General features: G+C 29.3%; 1 protein-coding gene across 1 annotated transcript in view; it reads left to right on the top strand.

Moving 5' to 3' along the window:
• LOC132921687 (uncharacterized) overlaps positions 1-15660 on the top strand; it is a 30637-nt gene extending 14977 nt beyond the window's left edge. Inside the window, exons 4-28 of the mRNA XM_060984847.1 lie at positions 2924-3050; positions 5683-5961; positions 6524-6612; positions 6704-7066; positions 7123-7228; positions 7351-7473; positions 7991-8211; positions 8271-8556; positions 8700-8848; positions 8921-9161; positions 9226-9549; positions 9615-9786; positions 9855-9950; positions 10015-10973; positions 11050-11198; positions 11274-11412; positions 11464-11777; positions 11851-12470; positions 12547-12767; positions 12848-13024; positions 13090-13329; positions 13409-13576; positions 13648-13761; positions 13831-13987; positions 14103-15660. Coding sequence (XP_060840830.1) covers positions 2924-3050; positions 5683-5961; positions 6524-6612; positions 6704-7066; positions 7123-7228; positions 7351-7473; positions 7991-8211; positions 8271-8556; positions 8700-8848; positions 8921-9161; positions 9226-9549; positions 9615-9786; positions 9855-9950; positions 10015-10973; positions 11050-11198; positions 11274-11412; positions 11464-11777; positions 11851-12470; positions 12547-12767; positions 12848-13024; positions 13090-13329; positions 13409-13576; positions 13648-13761; positions 13831-13987; positions 14103-14245 — 5977 coding nt within the window. The 3' untranslated portion in view covers positions 14246-15660. The remainder of the gene's footprint in view (positions 1-2923; positions 3051-5682; positions 5962-6523; positions 6613-6703; positions 7067-7122; positions 7229-7350; positions 7474-7990; positions 8212-8270; positions 8557-8699; positions 8849-8920; positions 9162-9225; positions 9550-9614; positions 9787-9854; positions 9951-10014; positions 10974-11049; positions 11199-11273; positions 11413-11463; positions 11778-11850; positions 12471-12546; positions 12768-12847; positions 13025-13089; positions 13330-13408; positions 13577-13647; positions 13762-13830; positions 13988-14102) is intronic.
• Positions 15661-16795: the final 1135 nt, after the last annotated feature.

Genomic DNA, 16795 nt, shown 5'->3' with positions numbered 1-16795 from the left:
TCAGTACTTTCTACAAATTCATACAGATTGATTTTTAAAATAAATTCCATAATTAATGTTGTGAGTGTTAGTTAAATGTACCACGAACCGGAAGTATGGGATTAAATTCCTCAAAGTCACAGATCTAGGTACAAATATTTTGTGCGAGTATACGTTGTCATACTATTACTTGCAGATAAAATCACTCGTATGATGTAATATTTCCTATACCTACGTGAAAAAAAATATGCCTCCGTTTATAAGTAATTAATATTTCACTATAGGTGTAACTTTTAGCACAGTACTCATTATTTACGCATTTCTACGTATAATCAAGCATTATATTTGTTTTAGCGATATAGTATTTTTTTTTTTGTCCTAGCATATAGACCATGTTGGTTATTGTTCGCCGTAACCTCCACTCTTCTCTGTAACTCTTCACCTTTGGATATGTCTAACATATGGAAAAATCTATTTGTACTCTGTCTACTTATCGTTTCCTCGGTCTGCCCATATAGTGGTCTTTTTCTTTTTCTAAAATTGTTATAGAACAAAGCATTGTTTTCCTTTCACTGAGTAGTCATGTTAGAAATAATGTTTAATTTTATTAATGCTTCAATGTAGTTAACTCGATAAAAATCAACAAAACTGGTCTCGACAAAATGGATTATCCAAACTATTTCGTAATTTTATTCATATTATAATAAATTAATATAATTCTAGATAGTAGATATGTTGTGTTATATGTTATATTATACAGTTGCGCAGCACAGAAATTAATGAATTTAATATATATATATATATATACATCTACTATATATTTATTTACTAATCGTTTTATGTTCCTTTTATATTTCGTATGGGAACTTACCAAACATGCTTATATTTTGGTTATGTGCGTTATACGTGTACCCCTCGCCATTTCTAGCTAATAATTCAGGCGTGTACCGCGGTATACTCACTTAAAATGTATTTACAGCTACAATGCTATACTACATACCTATTACATTATTTAATTACATCGTTAAAATATACCTTATTTTATAAACTAATAATTTTAAAGTCGACGTCGTGGTAATACTTTATGGTCATAATTAATATTTCAATAACCGTATTGTCAGTTGTCTACTACCATGTATATTGGTCGTACGCCAAGTGCTTTCGTAATTTTTAATATCGATTTATTTTTTCACCCGAATATTGTTGTATCTCAACACTCAACGATGCTTTTAAATTTCAAAATAAAAAAGTTTCCACCAATTTTCTAAAACGAATTACTGAAGTACAAGTATTTGAACAATATTTATAGACTACCTAAGGCAATCAATAATATTTCCCTGAATAATGTTAACTTGTGACATATACTTATAATCGAATTCTAAACCTTTTATCATTGTACCCATCAATCAATATAACGACACTTTAAGATATTTTACAACGCATTATTAAGTTATATTAAATTAAAACTGTATGAATTCTTTTAATAATTTGTCTTTAGTTTTTAAATATAACTAAAAAGATAATATGTATATTATTTCATTCCCTGAGATTAATGATTATTTAATTCATAAAGTGTTAAAGGTAAGTGTTAACATGTATTGTTATAATTTATAAAATTAGAGAAACTATTGATAAATACAATTTCATATTATATTTCATATTTTGTTTGATCTGTTTTTTCTTTAAAAAATTATTAAAATGATTTATAAATGTATTATTAAACAATTTAGACTACGCATATAATTAGAAAACAAACAGTTACATTCAGAATCTAAAAAAATAAATATTAAATGTTATATAATAGTTTAATGTAGGCTTATCTTTATATATTTAACTTTACAATTACAACTTTTCAAGTTTGTTTGAGCTATAATATGTAAATGTAAATTTGTCAACTCTCATATTTTATAAACACGCTTAAAATAAAATGTTTCACACTTTCACGTATAATATTTTTAAGTACAGAATTACATATAATAACTTAAACAACTATTATAGTAGAAAAGTTAATTTATCAATATCTTATACATGATATTTACATTTTCTACAACGAAATACATATATTTTCTATTACTCCATTATTTCTTCACGTCTACTCGAAAATATTTTTTATAAATTGTTGGACGTTGTCCAACAAATACGTAATGAATAGAATATATATTTTATAATTTCAATGATAAATAATTTTATTTAATCGTTAATTTTGTGGTAGGTACACTAAATAAAAATGTATTAGTCGAATAATATAGGTATTACAAAAATACTTTTTTACAATAAATCCCCCCTCCGATATTCGCTTTTTAGGCTATTGGGTTGCCAATATGTTAATCCTACATGTCATATCGTTTTACCGCAATCGTTCAAACCGTTGTTTATTGTAGTATTTTGTAACTACATTGAAATAGGGTTCTATATTAAACTCCCTGTAATCGTGTAACTTAAATTCTTGTCGTTGTATTTTATAATATATAGTATTATCGTAAGTAGGATAGTGAATGGGTTAGGGATAGGGATAGGGGAAAGGTGTTTGAATCCCCCTTTTTTATCCTACTATCGTATATAATATGTAATCATTGTGCCAATATGATTAAGGATTGTGATTATTTATTATTATTATTTTTTTTTAATTTAACAAAAAAGCTAAAATCAATGTACCTACCTATAAACAACGATTAGTGGTTTATGAAAAATAATAGTCATTTTATGACTACCCAACAGAAATTATCATCGAGATGTTATAATAATACTGTATATAAAGTGTATTATAATCGCTCGGGTTAGGCAATCAAAACAAAGTTAGAGAAAATTATTATATAGAACGCAATCATATTATAATGACATGCTATATATTATAGTACGATTGAGTATATTGGTATCACCTATAATACAATTTCCATTTAATACATTTTTTTCTAATAAAACCAAAATCCATATAATGTTTTAGGGAACAAGAAAACGTGGACTTGCCAGAAGAGGGCAAGTATGCGACTGGCATGTTTTACTTGGACAAGGCGCACCACGCTGAGAGCGAAGAGATGTTCGCCGCCATCGGTTTAGAATGCAAAATCAAAGTAAGTTGTCGAAAGTGACGTACAGTCCATACATTATATTTTTAATTATAAAATAAAATATTCGACGATGGACATACGACGTTTATTTAACGTGTGTGTGACATTTTGTCATTTTGTATGCATATAATACATATTGAATAATATTGAATAGTATTATGTATTATGATATACTATGATAGCCAATCGAATAATAATTTTTAGCGCCGCGTATAATAAACGAGCAACAAACGTGCGCAAGTACTGAACACGTTTTGGTACATGCGGTCTATACCAGAATGCGTATATATATATAAAAGACCGACAGCCGCGACGGTACAGGTTTGGTTTGTATGTTGTGTTTACGTTCGGAAAATGCTGCAGTCCACCTATTCAATACCTATACGTAATATTATGTTTAGAAAAATAGCGTGAAAACGAAACGTGGTAAAAGCGAATTAAACACATTTGTGTGTCGATTCGCTACAAGTGAGCCCAACAACAATTTTGTGTGAGAATATGTGAGCTAGGTTATGATATTGTTTATTGCAGAACGGCCCTGATCAATACCTATTATACAAATACCGACAGAAACAAAATAGCCGATTCCGATCGATAGACAACCACTGCACGCTATCGTCGTACGGTAAATTTATCATCTGTGTCTATTTTTTTATTTTATTTTTTTACATCACAATTAATATATATATATATATATATATATATGTATATAAATATATACATATAATATGATATCTGTCGATATATATTATATATGTGTATATGTATATACTTTATGTTACGTCAACAGCAAAATTAATCTTTTTTTTTTTATTTTAAACATATAGGATAATATTAAATTTAATTTTTTAGTTTGATCGCTTATGATATATATATATATATATATAGTTATAATGTTAATTTTGTTACAATTCACACACAATTATATTATGAAAATATAAAAGTTTTTAATTAAAGTTACATTTTATTGGTGTTAATACTTATAATAGTTTTCAAACAACCGTTTTGTTTTTTCTTCTGATTGTTCAACTTTTGTTTTCCATTTACAAAATACGTATATTTAATATATACAAATTGGTTGAATACATGTTCTATATTACATGGGTATGCGAAAACTTAAGTAACAGTATTAACTGATTTCATAGTTACCTGAATGCTAAAACTGAAAATGTATACCCAGTATTGTTTAAAGTCTAAAGTAAAATAACAATTCAAACATTTTCTCAGATTTAAAATTTTTATTAACGTCTTCAATTCTTGTTCAATACGGCTTAAAATGGTGTAGTAACTTATAGAAATAAAAAAAAATTTAGTTACGCATCACGTTAGAAATAACATTACACTTTATATTCAATATCATCTAAAAGTAAATAATTTTACCATCATGTACATACAAAATACATAAGGTAATGATTTGTTCTTTAATAATCTGATAGATATGAGATTATCATTAACATACATTTTTTTTTTAATTAAATAGGTGCCTATTATCTACCGTACAAAAATCGTAATCAAATTATCATATCATACAATTAAAAATAAATTTAATTATAACTAATCATAGATTTGTTTCCACAATTTTATTTATTTTATCAAATTAAAATAATATACTTACTTATTAAAAGATTATGTAATTTTTGACGTATAAAAAAAATTGTATCACTATAAAAAACATCGTTTACCATATAGTATTGATGTAAATTATGTTTAAAAATGATTATAATTAGTGTTAATTTAATTATATTAAAAGTATGTTCATGAACTTTTAAGATTAGGTAACTAAGGAAAATACAAAAAAGGCTAAATTCTTGCCAATTAATTGTATTCTTCTACAATTACTTTTGTATAATCAGTTAAATATTTTAAAATTACATTTAATACATAAGCGATTAGACATATTACAATATATAAGTTATTTTTTTAATGCAGAAATGTAAAACTATCGCATATATATTAGTATAAAATAATATTATACATTTATATTATATTACATGAATAGAATTACCAATAGAATATTTAATATTATTTGAATTTGACAAATAAACAATTTAAAAAACTGTATTCTAGAAATAATGAACCTATATATATATATATATACATATATATTGTGCGAAATTATTATTGAGACAAAAAATGTATTATCATATATCATGCACTACTAGTGATATAAGTATTGTGGACCGTGTATATTAATAACTTACAGGCGGTTGTTAGTCCATCACCTGTAGGTATGTACGAAATATTTGCATGTTAATCCTGTATAATATTATCATCATACACCCCGACTATCATCGTCAGACGGCCTATTTTGTCCGCTCGACGACGATACTAAAAATATTTAGTTCAACACATTATTTTTAGTGTCCTCGACCGCCCCAAACCGTAATAATATATATATATATTTATATAATGTATCATACAATACGCCATTACCTATTATTTGAATATAACCGTTATAACAACAACAACTACAACCACGGTATCCATCATAAGATGTATTATTTTATACTATTATACTCACTCTTAACGCCCGAACGGCCGCCGCGGAAACCGCGCACGAAGTCATATTATATAATGACGACATATACGAAGTATACAAACTGATCACGGCGGTGCGCTATGGCGATCATTGCAGGTGTTGTGCTGGAGGACGGTGCCGGTGCGCAACAATCAGATCGGCGAGGTGGCCAGGAGCAGCGAGCCGTTCATCCGCCAGGCGTTCGTGGTGGACGCGGCCGACGTGTACGACGAGGACGACTTCAAGCGCCGCGTGTTCGCGCTCCGGAAGCGGTCCACGCACACCATACCCAAGCCGGGCAGGAGGTTTTACATCTGCTCGCTGTCGCACACCATCGTCGTGTACAAGGGACAGTTCACTTCGGATCAGCTGTGGGCGTACTTTACCGACTTACAAGTAATAAAAATGATAATATTATTATGACACAAGGTACCCATACGCATCATTCTATATAATATGGTGTGCCGCAAACCCTGTTTCCAATAAAAAGAACCCCGACCACGGTCGATGGAGTTTGGTGGCACAAAAATAATAAAGAGAGGAAAATGTTGTATTATGTAAAATATTTTACGTATTAAATTTTTTGCAATATTTTGCATATGATATATATGGAATGTAATTATTGGTTAATACATTAATACAACTATATATTATAATAAAGTGCGGTCAATATAGTAACTTAATTAAAATCAAATATTCAGACACGTGACCACAAAAATGAATAATAAATATATTTTAACTAAAAATAAATAGGTAATTGTATTCAATTATAAAAAAAAAATACTAACCTAATTGTTTAATTCTGGCCGGGCGGGGACGTTTAACGTGTATATAATTTTTGTTTCGGTTAAATCTATTAATTATATCATAGTTTTTATGTAACAATTAATAAAATTCCCATAATTAATAATAATATTATTATTATTTTGTTATAACTTATATTTGTTCTCGCCTACAGAGTCCGGATTACGAAACGTACCTAGCACTCGTTCATACCAGATTCTCGACGAACACTTTCCCGAGCTGGGAGAGAGCACACCCTCTGAGGTAAATATATTATTAAACAAGCCAAAATGGTGTCCGTGATTTATATCAATTATGATGAATGAATAATATGTCTTCTTCTCCGTCGTTTTAGAGTGTTGGCGCACAACGGTGAGATAAACACGGTGCGCGGTAATGTGAACTTCATGACTGCTCGGGAAGGTGTGATGGAAAGCAAGCACTTTGACGATATCAAACAGCTGTATCCGGTGGTGGAACCTAATCTGTCCGACTCGGGGTCGGCCGATTGCGTTTTGGAATTCTTGATCAACGCGGGTGAGTGTTCGCTACCTGAGGCTGTCATGACTATGGTCCCGGAGGCCTGGCAGAACGATCAGACTATGCCTTCCGAAAAAAGAGACTTCTACAACTGGGCGGCGTGCGCGATGGAACCCTGGGATGGTCCAGCATTGTTAACGTTTACTGACGGACGATATGTCGGTGCTTTGTTGGACAGGTAATTTTTTTTTTTTGTTAGTTTTATCATCGACTCATTATGAATTTGATTTTTAGGAACGGATTAAGACCATCTCGATTCTACGTATTGAAAGACAATGTCATGGTTATGGCGTCTGAAGTCGGAGTGTACGACACAGATCCAGCCAATGTAGCTCTGAAGGTAAAGTAAAAAAATAGGCAACAATTATTTATTTACTATTTTTGTTTTTGTTTCATATTGTATTGAAAAAAATATGCACATATTCGATACACTAAATACTTAATACTATAATTTTCTTACAGAGTCGTTTGAAACCGGGTCGTATGTTGTTGGTCGACACCAAAGAGAAGCGCATCATACAAGATGTTCAACTGAAATTGGATATAGCAAGGAGTAGACCACATTCTGATTGGCTTAGAGAACAGGTATAAAAAAATAATGTTTTTCAATCATTATTAAAATGTTATAATAACGTTATTGTATACAAAAACTAAATCATAAAACATTTTGTTTGTTTATCCGATGCCGCAAATTGTTTCCTGTACTGACTTTATAGAGGGTGAGTTATATGTGTTGATAAATGGTTTGAAAATTATGCTTCTGCAATCTGCGTATCTTACCATTATGAATTTCATGAATGCCTAGCTATTTAGTTTTCTAAGATTTTATTTACATTTACTCTGTTGTAAATATTGATTATTGATTAATTATATTTTTATTCTTAACTTTATTCCTGTGATGGATTAATATATTATAAATATGTGTATATATATAAACTAATATTATATTAACATACTGAAAATTTCTTCTTACTCCTATCAACTATCTGATAACGTTTAGGCGTTTGTATATATTATTTTCAACTTTTTGTGTACATAAATATATATTCTTGTTTTTAAAAAATATATTCTTGTAAACTAATATATTTAATGCTATCTATAGATTACTATTGAAGACTTGAGAGAGGAAGCTGTTGCTAAAGGATTTGGTTTAGTACGTGCCAAATCAATAGAATTTATAAGTGGCGAACGTAAGAAGACAATTAGAGAAAACATTCCAGAACAAGAAATGACTCGCATATGGGGAGGAGACAGACGTTTATTGTTATTTAGTTACTCAATTGAAACTATTAACATGTTGATTATCCCAATGATCAGAACTAAGTATGTTAAATTCAAACAAATTTTAGTAGTTTAACAAGTACTTACATATAATATTTTAGGAAAGAAGCATTGGGTTCTATGGGAAATGATGCTCCACTTGCTTGTCTGTCTTTGTTTCAACCATTGATATACTCATACTTCAAACAGTTATTTGCCCAAGTAACAAATCCACCAATTGATCCTTTCCGTGAAAAAATTGTCATGTCGTTAATGTGCCCAATTGGACCTGAAGCCAATATTCTTATACCAAGTGCCAAACAGTGTCATAGATTATTTTTACCAAACCCAATACTATCACTTTATGATCTGGAAGTTTTACGCAATAATCTACATCGTGGCTGGAAGGTAAAATAAAATTATTAATTTTAAGTAATAAACTTAAATATATACTTAAACATTGAATACTACCACATTGAGTGAATATATTATATTGATATGTATGTCAATTATATTAATTATTAATCATTATTTAATCAAAATGTTAACAGACAAAAGTTATTGATGTTACATTTAATAAAGAAGAAGGCCCATCAGGTTTTTCAAAAGCATTGGATCGTATATGCGAAGAAGCCAGTGAAGCTGCTAATAGCAACTATCAACTTATTATATTGTCAGATAGATCAGCTGGATCCGAAAGGTTAAATATTAACATAGAAAATAAAACATAAAAATAAAATCTAAACCTTTGTGGATTTTTTTTTCTTTTCAGAATACCAATTAGTATTTTATTAGCCTTAGGAGCTACACATCATCATTTGATTGATCTGAGACTACGTATGAAAGTTGGTTTAATTGTGGAGACTGGTGAAGCTAGAGAAGTTCACCAGATGTGCGTTTTATTGGGTTATGGTGCTGATGGTATATGTCCTTACCTAGTATTTGAAATGGCAAAAAGTTTACGTGCTGAAGGAGTATTGGATTCATCTTTTACCGATAAAATATTATTTGAGGTTAGTATCAAACATAATTTCAATTTATTTATTATACATTTTTAACTTTTAATTGAATCTTTAGAACTATTGCGAGGCAATGGAAAGGGGAATTTCTAAAGTGATGGCAAAAATGGGTATATCCACTCTACAGTCTTACAAAGGAGCTCAGATATTTGAAGCTGTAGGATTGGCAGATGAAGTAATAAACAAGTGTTTTAAAGGCACCCAATCCCGTATTGGTGGTATCAACTTTGAACGTTTAGCCAAAGAAGCATACGAACGTCATTACCTATCTTATTCTTACCGTAATACTGATATGTTAGTTTTGATGAATCCTGGTTATTTCCACTGGCGTACAGGTGGTGAAAAACATATTAACGACCCTGTCAGTATAGCTAACCTACAAGTAAGTTTATAAACAATGTTTCTATTATTTGTATTTATACTACATTAGATTATAATATTTTGTAGGACGCAGCAAGTAACAAAAGCACAAGCTCATATGATAAATTTTGTGAATCAACAATGGAAAGTGTACGTGCTTGTACCCTCAGAGGTCAATTGGAATTAGTTCCTACCACTAAATCAATAAATATTTCTGAAGTTGAACCGGCAGCTAATATTGTAAAAAGATTCGCTACAGGTATAATATTATAACTTAAATTAAAAAAAATAATAACTATTGATTTTATTTTTTTATTTTATATTAAGGTGCTATGAGTCTTGGTTCAATCTCTATTGAAGCACATACATCCTTAGCAATTGCCATGAACAAATTGGGAGGAAAATCAAATACTGGAGAAGGAGGTATTTGTTTATTTCTCTTATTATACATATGTCATTGTGTTATAATTATTATATAAATGTTAAGGTGAAAATGCTGACCGCTATTTGAATCAAGATGCAGAAAATAACAAACGATCAGCTATTAAACAAGTAGCATCTGGTCGATTTGGTGTGACTAGTTCATATCTTGCTCACGCTGATGATATACAAATTAAAATGGCCCAGGGTGCTAAACCTGGTGAAGGAGGGGAATTGCCTGGCTATAAAGTGACTAAAGATATTGCTGCCACTAGACATTCAGTACCAGGTGTAGGATTAATATCTCCACCACCTCATCATGATATCTATTCAATTGAAGATCTAGCAGAACTTATTTATGATTTGAAGTGCGCTAATCCTAATGGAAGAATATCTGTAAAATTAGTTTCTGAAGTGGGCGTAGGAGTAGTTGCTTCAGGTGTAGCTAAAGGAAAAGCTGAACACATTGTAATTTCTGGCCACGATGGCGGTACTGGAGCTAGTTCATGGACTGGTATCAAAAATGCAGGTCTTCCATGGGAACTTGGTGTAGCAGAAACTCATCAAGTCCTGGTATTGAATAACTTGAGATCTAGAGTAGTTGTCCAAGCTGATGGTCAAATACGAACAGGTTTTGATGTCATTGTAGCTGCTTTGTTGGGTGCGGATGAAATAGGGTTGAGTACTGCACCATTAATTGTACTAGGATGCACCATGATGAGAAAATGCCATTTAAATACTTGTCCTGTTGGCATTGCAACTCAAGATCCTGTTCTGAGGAAAAAGTTTGCTGGTAAACCAGAACATGTTATTAACTACTTATTTATGTTAGCTGAAGATGTAAGAAAACATATGGCTAATCTTGGTGTTGCTAAGTATCAAGACCTTATTGGACGCACTGACCTTCTCAAAATGACTGACAGCAACAACAACCCTAAAGCGAAGTTCTTAAATCTTAGTCCTGTACTCCGTAATGCCTTACATATGAGACCTGGTGTTAACATAATTGGTGGATCAGAATCACAAGTATAATTACAGATAAATAAATACATTAAATTTTATTATTTCTTTCATTGCTAATTAAAAAATATATTATTTTTAGGACTTCCAACTAGAAAAACGCATGGATAATATTGTTATAACTGCTGCACAACCAGTAATTGATGGTTTGCAAAAAAGTGTAAATATTGAACTTACCATTAATAATGAATGCCGAGCTTTTGTTTCAACTTTAAGCTACTATATTTCAATGTAAGTTTTATATTTATAATTTATAATCTATAATCTATAAAACTAAATAAACCTAAATATTTTATTTTATTTTAGGAAATATGGAGATGATGGCTTACCAGATAACAGTATAAACATAAAATTGAAAGGCTCTGCTGGACAAAGTTTTTGCGCATTTATGACTAAAGGAGTACATGTTACTTTAGAAGGAGACGCTAATGATTATGTTGGAAAAGTATGTTTATTAAATATCATTACTTTGGGGATACTAATATATAATTTTTAGGGTCTTTCTGGAGGTGAAATAATCATTTTCCCACCAAAATCGTCAACATTCCAATCTGAACTCAATGTAATAGCTGGCAATGTTTGCTTGTATGGAGCTACTAGCGGAAAAGCATTTTTCAGGGGTATTGCAGCTGAACGTTTTTCAGTCAGAAATTCTGGTGCTATAACAGTTGTTGAAGGAGTTGGTGATCATGGTTGTGAATATATGACTGGTGGTTGTGCAGTAATTTTGGGTCTAACAGGACGTAATTTTGCTGCTGGTATGTCTGGTGGTATTGCTTATATTCTTGATGTCGATGGATCTTTTAAAAGGTAAGAATAATAATTTGTAATATATTTTTTTGAAAAGCTAAATATTTATATTCGTTTAATGTTTATTTTAAAGCAAATGCAATACAGAAATGGTAGAACTACTTCCCCTTGACCGCAAAGAAGATCTAAACTATGTACAATCTCTATTAGAAGAATTTGTTCTTAAAACCGAATCAGTTATTGCATCTAAATTGTTAGATTCTTGGCCCCATTCTGCATCAAAGTTTATCAAAGTATTTCCTTATGAATATCAAAGAGCTTTAAAACAATTAGCTGAAGAAGCAAAAGTAACACAAAGCCACACAAATACAATAGAAGTTGTTAATGAACATAGTGTCCGTGAGCCTAGTGTTCGTGACATAGAAGAAACAATTAATGATCAAACATTTGAAAAAAAAAGGCTTGAAAAAATATTGGATAAGACTCGAGGTTTTGTAAAATATTCACGAGAAACAATGATGTATAGACCTGCTGAAAAAAGACTCAATGATTGGGACGAAATTTACAATTTCCAACATGTCAGAAAAGGACTTAGGGTTCAAGCTGCAAGATGTATGGAATGTGGTGTACCATTCTGTCAATCTTCACATGGATGTCCCTTGGGAAATATCATACCAAAATGGAATGATTTAGTTTTCAATAATAATTGGCAAGAGGCATTAAATCAACTTTTACAAACTAATAACTTCCCTGGTAATCTTATTGATGATGTTTTTAAATAATATAGTTGATTGTATATTATTAAATGTATTACATTTTTATTTTTTAGAATTTACTGGGCGTGTTTGTCCTGCTCCTTGTGAAGGAGCGTGTGTTTTGGGCATTAATGAACCTGCTGTAACTATTAAGAATATAGAATGTGCAATTATTGATCATGCTTTTGAACAAGGTTGGATTAAACCTGAACCACCAAAGATCCGATCAGGTAAAACCGTAGCTATTGTTGGATCTGGTCCATCAGGATTAGCAACTGCTCATCAACTGAATAAGGTAAAAATTATTATAACTCGATACCTAATACCTAGTGTTTTAACAACTACAAATAACCAAGTTTAAATGATAATTTTTAGGCTGGACATTTGGTAAAAGTTTTTGAGAGAAATGATCGTGTTGGTGGATTATTGCAATATGGAATTCCAACTATGAAACTATCTAAAGAAGTTGTACAAAGGCGAATCAAACTTTTAGAAGATGAAGGAGTGGTTTTCCATACAAATGTCAGCGTTGGAAAAGATTATTTAGCTAAAGTAATTTGTATTTAAATAATTAGTATTGAGAAAAATTATTAATATTAATTTATAATTTATAATAGGAGCTCTTGGATCAATTTGATGCTGTTGTATTATGTACTGGTGCTACATGGCCAAGAGATCTACCAATACCTGGTCGTCATCTAGAAGGTATTTACTTTGCTATGAACTTCTTAGAATCTTCACAAAAAAAACAACTCGGCGGGCCAACAGACTTGCCCCTATTAGCAAGGGATAAAGACATAATAGTGATTGGTGGTGGTGATACTGGTTGCGATTGTATTGCTACTTCATTGAGACAGGTTAGTGTTTGTTGCCACTTAAATACTTAATAAATGACTTACATATAATTTCTTTTTCTAAAATATAAAATAATATTAGAGGGCAAGATCTATAACATCATTTGAAATTCTTCCTGAACCACCAGCAACTAGAAGTCGAGATAACCCTTGGCCACAATTCCCTAGAGTATTTAAAGTAGATTATGGTCATGAGGAAGTTAAAATTAAGTATGGCAGAGACCCTAGACAATTTTGTATCATGAGCAAGGTCAGTATTCTATAAAATTTATAACTGTATCAAAATAACTAGACCATTTAATCAACAAAAAAATTTTGTAGGAGTTTGTTGATGATGGTAATGGTCATGTCAGTGGAATTAAGACAGTTAAAGTGAATTGGACTAAAGACGAAGCTGGACGATGGAAAATGGATGAAGTACCAGATTCTGAACAGGTATTTAAAAACTTTATTTTAAGAATATTTCTATTAGTGGATTATGTAATGTAACTATGTATTGTTTAGATTTTCAAATGTGATATGGTTCTTTTGGCAATGGGATTCCTTGGTCCTGAACGTACAATTGTCAATGAATTATCATTAGCCCTTGATCCGAGATCTAATTACCAGACACCTTCTGGTCGTTATGCTACATCCGTTCCTAAAGTATTTGCTGCTGGAGGTTTGTGTCTTCAATAAATAATTTAAAAATAAAACTTAATGAACATTTTTATAAATTAGTTTTAAACATGAATATTAATTGCATACAATATAACCAACTTTTATTATTAATTTAGATTGCCGCCGTGGCCAATCATTAGTAGTTTGGGCAATATCTGAAGGACGCCAAGCAGCTAGAGAAGTAGACGCATTCCTCATGGAGCAATCTGTATTGCCCGGACCCGGTGGTGTGATATCTATTCAAACAGTTAGTGCTTAAATTAGTAAGTTGAATGTAACTACTATATGGACAATATTGAGGGAATCATGTTGGTTTTTAAAAATAATATCTTAACATTACAGCGTATTAGTTCTTTTTTTCAACTGATTAGGTATCAAAACCATATTGTTGTTATTTATATATATATACATATATATATTATTATTTTTTTTTACTAATAATTTAAGTATGGTTACGTTATTTTTTAAGCTCCTATGGAAACAATAAATTCCTAAGATCGATTTTCGATTTACTCGTAACAATAAAAATAAAAACAACACGCAAACATATGTGTTTTCCTTATTCATACAATTAGATACTTATTATATAATTATATAAGTGGAGTGAGCGTGTGTTATAATTATCCATACATTTAATATTATCTTAAATTCCATTTTCCCAGCTATTTAAATTTATATCAAAATTCGTGAATATTGACAAAAGTGTAAAAGACTGACTTTCTATTAAAAATTGTATTTTTAAATAATATGTTTGTATGAATAATAGCATTTTTAGCTAATGTGTTTGTTTTCTATACATTATAAAGTATAGAATGATTGAGAAATGTATATTTAGACGAATTGACTGGATTAATATTTTTTACAAACAAAAATATTAGGTAAAGAATTTTTAACTATCTGCACTAAATAAAATACACAATTAGGTATACAACAATTTTCATCGAAAACTGTCTAAAAATGACATATCACATTCAAATTTAATTTTTGATTAAATAACATTTGCTATCCTTGATTAATAATTATGAATGTTTATACATTAATATAGTATCACAACAATAGAGAATCAGTCTTTGACACTTATAACAAATTTCACACTTGTTAGATTTCATATTCATAAATATTGTTTACAGTATTATCATCCAGTTTGTTGAATATATTTATTTTTATTATTATTTAAATACATTCAATAGCTTACAAATGTAAGATTTTAATGTTATTATAATATTATTGCATATCCTAAACTATTATTACCTACCATACTAAATATATATTTATGAATTATCACTATAGAATTAATTACTTATGCTTACATACCTATATTATTATTGTTAAAATTAAATTACATAAATAATGTCAATTTAGTATATAGAGACATTGAGAAAATAATTGGTGCGCAGTTACAATATACTGTACTATAGCTGAACTATTATGAAACTTATGCTACGAACTATACTTTTGTGTAAAAGCTATTGCCATTTGAAACATTGTGCCCTTAAAGACAATAATAAATTATAAATTATGATACTTAGATATTTGTTTAATATGTATTTTTTAATATTATTTGATCAATTTGTCGATGTTTTGTGCTAAGTATAAATATTATTATATTATATATATATATATATATATATAATATTATTATGTAGACGTTGAATTATATGATTATTTATGCAATTGTTTTTAAGTTATTTTTATTAATTATTCTATGTTTGAGTTTTGTCCACATTCCTCCTTTCCTAAATATAAATTTGATGAGAAATATCTATAAAAATCTGTGATTATATATTTTTTGATTACAATATAAACTATTTATGAGGAACCTTGTATTAAATTTTCAATCCTTAACAATAAAAATTGAATATTTTATAAATGTATAACTACAAAATAATTTGCCAATTTTCATGAATTAAGAAATTTTGTCAAAATTCAAATGGTTATAAATAAAATCATGCCTGTATATCTTTAATATTTTTAAAATATATACTTTAAAAACTTAAATGAAACCAAACCTTGCAAAGCTTAAAGACCAAGCTAAAAAATTAAATTGACATTTATACAAAAAAAGTATAGAAAAATGTTTTAAATATCTATAAATTTAAATTTAATGATAAAGAGTCAAAAGTTTTAGAAATTTTTACCATGTAGAGAATATAATAATATAAACATTTAGTTAAAATAGGTTATTCATGTTTGAGTTCACACACAAAAAAAAAAAAGAAAACAGAATCAATTTGGTAAAATACTTTTTTAACTTTTTTTTATTAAATAAAATATATTACAATCTATTTGACATGAAAAGTAACACAGATAACAAGACAAGGAATACCCGCATGGCCACATAACATGAAACACGTGCAGAGAAGACTGTTCAGTGTTCAGTAATAGAACCTCAGGTAAAATACTATAAAAACAAAAATAAAATACTAATAGGTACTCTTTAAAAAGTCCTATTTTTTCTAATTTATTTTTTATTTTTTTTTGATTATTATTTTGAAAATTACTGAAAATTTATTACTTATCATCGCTCCACTCTGTTCAATCTAAAATAATAAATTAAATAGACAAAATGTGAAATTTTATTAGATTAGTTGTTACTAACCTTTTTAAAAAAGAGTTGTAGATTTCACTTTATATAAAAATTCCAAGATTTCATAATCATTTAAATTATAAGCAAAACCAAGTACTACCTTCATAATATAAATTAGCTAAAATATTATGTATATCTTTGACTATACAGATCTAAAATATTCTTAAAACTTTAAAATTTTCTAAATGTATTAGTATAAAAAATGATTTTATAACCCAACTA

The sequence above is a fragment of the Rhopalosiphum padi genome, chromosome 2 (assembly GCF_020882245.1).
Source record: "Rhopalosiphum padi isolate XX-2018 chromosome 2, ASM2088224v1, whole genome shotgun sequence".
Taxonomy (NCBI): Eukaryota; Metazoa; Arthropoda; class Insecta; order Hemiptera; family Aphididae; genus Rhopalosiphum; species Rhopalosiphum padi.
The sequence above is the reverse complement of the archived record's forward strand: the minus strand, read 5'-3'. Positions and strand labels throughout refer to the sequence as shown.